At 42.2% G+C, this 6,754-nt stretch overlaps 1 protein-coding gene across 1 annotated transcript in view; it reads right to left on the bottom strand.

The window, feature by feature from the left end:
• The window catches only part of IREB2 (iron-responsive element binding protein 2), a 53,297-nt gene extending 46,549 nt beyond the window's left edge, over positions 1-6,748 (bottom strand). The window contains exons 1-2 of the mRNA XM_010843281.1: positions 6,694-6,748; positions 5,130-5,219 (exon numbers count right to left, since the gene is read on the bottom strand). Coding sequence (XP_010841583.1) covers positions 5,130-5,219; positions 6,694-6,712 — 109 coding nt within the window. The 5' untranslated portion in view covers positions 6,713-6,748. The remainder of the gene's footprint in view (positions 1-5,129; positions 5,220-6,693) is intronic.
• Positions 6,749-6,754: the final 6 nt, after the last annotated feature.

The following is a 6,754-nucleotide window of genomic DNA, read 5'->3' as shown; positions in this document are numbered from 1 at the left end:
GGTTGCCATTTCCTTCTCCAATGCATGAAAGTGAAAAAGTGAAAGTGAAGTCGCTCAGTCGTGTCCAACTCTTAGCGACCCCATGGACTGCAGTCTACCAGGCTCCTCCATCCATGGGAGTTTCCAGGCAAGAGTACTGGAGTGGGGTGCCATCGCCTTCTCCTGAATCACATTAGGTAAAGGTAATCCTTAGCAAGTTATGCCTTGTGTATAAACATTATAAGCAAACTATTTCATTGCTTACCCAACTTACTGCCCTTTCCAGAGTCCATGGGAGAGACAAGATTAGAAAACAAGGATTTGTGCTCCTGTCAGTAAGATAACTGACCAGCAACAGATGTCTGATTTGCCCAGTCAAACTATAGGTTAACTGTAGTCGCTCAGTTGTGTCCGACTCTTTGCGACCCCATGGACTGTAGCCTACCAGGCTCTGAGGAGCCTCTCAGTCCATGGAATTTTCCAGGCAAGAGTACTGGAGTGGGTTGCCATTTCCTTCTCCAATGCATGAAAGTGAAAAAGTGAAAGTGAAGTCGCTCAGTCGTGTCCAACTCTTAGCGACCCCATGGACTGCAGCCTTCCAGGCTCCTCCCTCCATGGGATTTTCCAGGCAAGAGTACTGGAGTGGGTTGCCATTTCCTTCTCCAGGGGATCTTCCCAGCCCAGGGATCAAACCTGGGTCTCCCGCACTGCAAGCGGACGCTTTACCATCTAAGCCACCAGGGAAGCCCTTAAAACAATAGGTGAAAAAGTCATTTAGGGATATAGGCATTATCGGGCTGGTAAGCCCAGCATAACATACAGAGAGGGCTGGCAGTGGCAATACTGTCTATTACACAATACCAGTAAGTAAAGTGGGCTACAGAGAGAGAAGACTGGAGAGCAGACATTCAAAAAGAAACAAGGGTAAAGAGAACAGGCAATCTCCACATGACAGAACGAACAGCCTCTGGCTTAGAAATTCTAGTTCCCATGAGGCCTGACTGAGCTTTCTTCCTTTGCCATTGGATGTCTGGAAACTGCAACAGCATCTTCTTTCTTGAATGCTGAGTTCAGTGAGTTTTTGTTCCTTATACTGACTGAAGGGCAATGACTGGAAGAGACAGTACATATACAGTACCAGTGAAAAAGAAAAGTACCTGATGGGGATGGAGGAAACAATAATGTCAATCCAATAATGCTATATAATGAGCTGGCATCAAAACTTAACTACCTCACACACAGCTTTGTTTATAAATACAGAAAAGATGGTAACAACTTCAATATTCAAAGATCTGGTAACTAAACCATGAGGCTTTCATATAGACAATACTGTGCAGCCCTGAGAAGCTGTAGAAAAGTGTATATAACCCTTTCTACTCAAAACTCACACTCCCTGGTTCATAAACCACACAGATTGAGAAAGCAAGGGATACTTGTATTCAATGACAAACAAAGATGTTCGTGATGTATTAAATTAAAAAAGATTACAAAACAATATACACTGTATTTTTGTTAAAGCAGCACATTTACATATATTTATATATGCACATAAAAATGAAATTGTCTCTACACTGCTTATAATGTTTCTGTCTGTGATTTTGAATCCCAACCTAACTTCTTATAATCAATAAAAACTCTCCTAAAAAATTAAATACAGATTTTCTTTTGGAGATTGTAAGGTAGGATTTGGAAAACCAAGTCCTAGCTCCACTACAGGATTGAGCAGTACTTCGGTTACAAAGGAAGCAATTAGGAAGGGAAAGAGAAAGATGAATGAGATAAAATGAGATAAAGAAGGCAGCCTGAGGCTTTATACCAGCCTGAAAGCCCTTTTGCCCAATAACAGCCACTTGCTAAAATATGTTTCACTAGAGCCAGGCCAGCGTCTTCACCGCCCTCCTCCTCACTCATTTTCATTTATGTCTTCCATTATGCTTGCCAGCCATTCTAAATCCCCCAAGTGTTAACTGGCCTCTGTAATCCCTCTGCCATTCTAAGCAACAGTGATTTCTCTCTTCCTGGGAACCAGGTATATTTTCAAATTCAGAGATCTACTTAAGAAAATCACTCAAAATTTCTAAGGTTGTAGTCAGCGCACTCAAGTGCCAGGTAAACAGCTCCAGATGGTTAAAACAGCATTTTGCCACCAGTGAGATTATATAAGTTTAAAATGTGATCAATATGCATGACGTGCATATTCCACTACTGTAAGGTAGTCACCAAGTTGTGTCCGACTCATTTGCAACCCCGTTTGCTAGTCCTAGCAGGACTAGCCTGCCAGGCTCCTCTGACAATGGGATTTTCCACTCAAGCATACTGGAGTGAGTTGCCATTTCCTTCTAATGGGGATCTTCCCGACCCAGGGATCCAACGTCAATCTCTTGCACTGGCAGGCAGATTCTTTACCATTGAGCCACCCAAGGAAGCCCTTCCATAAGGATCCGTTGAGTATAAACTAGAGAAGCAAAAAGGTAAAATGGCAATAAAAAAGCAAAAATCAAATAATTTGTGTTGTATTCTATCTAAGAACAGACTTAATAAAGGGAAGCATTGTTAGTGAGTCAGACAGCCTAGGCTAGTTCACTCACTTTTCCCTTGTCTTTCTCTATTGCAAAAGTCAGAAAACGGAATCTTTCAGGCTTTAAAGTTGAGAGAGGTAAGAAAATTTTGGCCAAGGAGATAAGCTCCTGGGGAGGGTTTTTCTTCCTGTTTTGCCCTTCCACCTGCTTATAATATGTACATAATGCCTGGAGGTACAACAGCTATTTGCAACCCCCAAAATGAAAGCAAACAGAAAAAAAGAGAAAAGCCTAAGTCCCTGCTGATGTTGGTGCTATACAGTCCCAGTATGTCCACACCCAGACTTCTTATTAGATGAGAAAAATAAACCCCTATTTGTTAGAGTCACTGTACAGGAGGATTCTGGTTCCTGCAGCTGCAGGCATTCCTGACACAGTTAGCAGGGAGCTTAGAAGAGTGTTCTAGACTACATTTTCTCCCCAACACGTAAGAGAGCCAGAACGTTTTCCCTTCATTAAGTTACTCATTACAACCATGATTCTCAGCCTGGTAGGTATCCGAACGTGGGAAGCAGAGAACACAGTGGTCAGGAACCGTCGTGATCACCAAAGTGAAAATGAAGTCCCTCAGTCGAATCCAACTCTTTTCGACCCCATGGACTGCAGCCTACTAGGCTCCTCCATCCATGGGATTTTCCAGGCAAGAGTACTGGAGTGCGGTGCCATTGCCTTCTCCGGGTGACCAACAAAGCAATGTCTCTTAAGCACAGGTCTGGGAGGCCATTCAATTTGGTCCCTCCACAAAAATCCAACAAGGATTTTTCTGTTTTTCTACTCAAGTTTCTACTTTCTTTCAATATCAATTCTTCCAAATTTTATTCCCTATTAAACACTCATTAAGAAATTATTTTGGTAACTATACAATAAACCTCTCATAGTAACCATTCTATTAAAAAAAACAACAACAATATCTTAACCCCAGAGAAATAAAACCCAAATTTCTGTTTTAAAGGCATTTATATATACAGGTGTTCTATTATTATATTTATCATGGTTATAAAAACCCTGGTACTCTGGAATTCAATTATGTACAGATGCTCACAACAGCTTATTTTCCAGAGATAATATAGCTCTTACACTATTGATCATTCTCTCAACGTATTTTATAGTTGTTTTGATTTCCTGCATTTGGGAAATACAGGCTATCTTCAAGTAGGCACATTTCCACAAATTATCCACAGAAAGAACTTACACTCAAAACTAAAAACATCCCCACATATGTTCTTTTACTTTACTAAGCTATAAAATGTGGGTTAAGAAACTTCCAGGCTAGAATCACTAGATATTTGAGATAAGTGAAAGTCACTCAGTCATGTCCAACTCTTTTTGACCCCATGGACTACAGTCCATGGAATTCTCCAGCCCAGATCAGAATACTGGAGTGGGTAGTGTTTCCCTTCTCCAGGGGATCTTCCCAACCCAGGGATCGAACCCAGGTCTCCCACATTGCAGTGGGATTCACTGGATACCTACCAGGCTGTGGATTCACCAGCTGAACCACAAGGGAAGCCCAGATATTTGAGATAAGTACAGTGGGAAAAAAAAGATCTTTCTTGTATATAATCAACTTAGTTGTTCCCTTTTCAAAATTAATACAAACTCATCAGTGAATAGATAAAATAAATGTGAATGAACAACACATAGCACTAAGAAAAGATAACCTCTCAAATCACAGCAACTAAATATGCACAGTAAAAGATTTTGGTGAAATGTTTATTTTTAAATGGCAACCTAATTCTCAGACAGGCATCTTCTCCAAAATACACTCTAAAATATCTAAATCTTCTCAGAATACACAAGAAAATACTGCTAGAGTATAAAACCTACAGATAAATCAAAAGCAATCTTAACCAACACAAGAAGGGAAAAAACAAAAACAAAAAATCCCAAGGTTAAAGAAAACTTTCCAAAACTACAACAGATTTGGCATTTAATTTCTCTTTTCACTGAAAAGTCAGAAAAGAATAATCTAAATTACTCTTTCAAACATGTCTTCCCTTTAGTAGCCTGGTTGAGAAAGTTACTCAGTTGTCAATAAAGTCAAGGCTTCATCCAATACTATGCGGTTCCGCCAAATTCACTCTTCTGAGGCTTCAGTGAAAGGTTTGATCCTGATCAGGAGCCTGCAAAGGTCTGCCAAGAGGGCTGGTGCACAAGCCTGGGCAAACCATGCCCTGGTCAACAACTCAAATCAGTGGGCCCTATTGATGATTCCTAATAAAAGGACACTAGATAAAGAACTCTTGCAACTGTTCACTTGAAAAATTAAAATATACATTTAATAGCTCTAGAATATCATCAGTCAGGTTTTTATTGCTTTTAAAAATGTATTAGTAGTTTCTTCAGGGAAAGAAAAAATCATTACAAAACTAACTTAAGATTTGAAAATAAGAAGCTACGGTATGGGCTTACATCCTCCTCTCACGAAAGCTGTCCCAATGTTAGAGATATGTGTAGGTGTGCCTACTATGACATGGTGGGAATAAACTTAAAATTTCTTCAACTCAGCTTGACAAATGCATTTTTATTATTAGAAACTAAATAAACCCAAGAAAATGTAAGCAACATTACCATACTTGGTGCCTCCAAGTCTAGGAACATTGAAGAACTTCTTATGTGAAGTGTCATTTAATGTTTCAATAAGGTACTCAAAGGCATATCCTGGGAAGAAAAAAAAACCACCTTTCATTATACACTGTTACAAAGTGCCTTATTCAAAGTGAAAACACCTAGAAACCAGATTTGTCCAACAGAATTTTCTCCAATGGCACAAATGTTCTGTATCTGAGCTGTTCAATAAGGTAGTCATTAGACACATGGGGCCACTGACCACTTAAAATGTGGTTACAGAGACAGAGGAATCCTTTCAAATTTTATTTGATTAATTTAAATAGTCACACGTGCCTAGTGTCCACTTTACTGGACAGTACAACTCTAAACCATGACTCCTTCAAACAAAAACTGGCAAAATAACTCCTGAAACGCGATAATAAAGAATATCTGGAAAGGGACAATAAGAATGATTTAAATGATGTATACACACGTTTGTGAAGACATGTCCTGAAAATTGCATAAATACAAACAGGGCAATTTGAGAACACCACAATTATGTTAGAACTGATTTTTTTTAAATAATCAAAAGATAGACGTTTACAGAGCATTCAACAACATGAACAAAATCAAAAGCAAACCAAACAACTTATCAGATAAGACCTTAATAGGCCTTAAGCCTAAAGGTAAAAGTGAACAACAAAATATCTGGGTAAAATAGCAGATTTTCCCTAAAAGACCCGTCTTTCTGGTTATGCACGAATTGAAGCTTATCTACGAGGACCCACGGGTCTCATCTGAATGTGCCCCTGCTTCTCAGGTTCTTGGGGCAAGTGGCAGAGAGGCACCCTTGAGGTTACAGAACCTTGAGATCTTTTGTGCAGACTCACTGCGGTGGGTGGGCAGGACCCCCAACACTGTTAGAACCTTGGTCTGAAATGAGATGCGATAAGCATAGCCCACTTTCTGAGAGTACATAATGTTTTTCTTTTTCTGCTGAGGGGGAAGAGAGGAAGGTGGATGGTGGGGGAGGAGGCCCAGCTCTGCAATAATTAATGGTCAGAGAACCGGCTGACCAGTGATCGGCCTTGACCACCCCCGACCCTGCTACTAGAGGCAAAGAGAGAGGGAGGGGCTTGAGTCTGGACAGCGGAATAAACAACTAGCTGCGTGAGACCCAAGCGATGAGACACTGGCCCCCATCCTCATCTCTTACAAATGGGGGCGGGGGAGGGCGGGGAGAAGAAGATGGTGGGCCTTTCCTCGACCTTAGGGCCACTAAGGAACATAGGGAAGCCCTGGCAGCCAACAGCGGCGCCAACAAGCTGAGGCCGCCAAGGGTCAAAGCCAGCGGCGGAGCAGACGTCCCCGGCGGGGTCACGCTGAGGGGCGAGGGCTGCGAGGCCGGGCTCTCGCGGCCTAGGCGCAGAGAGTGCGGCCCAGCAGGCAGGCCCCTGGGGAGCAGGACCTGAGCCCGGAGGGCCCCCGCGCCGGCCAAGCGACTCCAGGCGACAGAAGCAAAGAACTCGGAGCCCGGGTAGCGCGCGTCTCCACTGCCAGATCCAGTTGGCGGACTGAAACTAACCTGCACTTGGGGCGTCCATCGCCGGAGACCATATTATCCCTGCGGGGAGGGGGCCCGCGGG

Source organism: Bison bison, unplaced genomic scaffold (genome assembly GCF_000754665.1).
Source record: "Bison bison bison isolate TAMUID 2011002044 unplaced genomic scaffold, Bison_UMD1.0 scf7180017864181, whole genome shotgun sequence".
In the NCBI taxonomy this organism is placed as follows: Eukaryota; Metazoa; Chordata; class Mammalia; order Artiodactyla; family Bovidae; genus Bison; species Bison bison.
The sequence above is the reverse complement of the archived record's forward strand: the minus strand, read 5'-3'. Positions and strand labels throughout refer to the sequence as shown.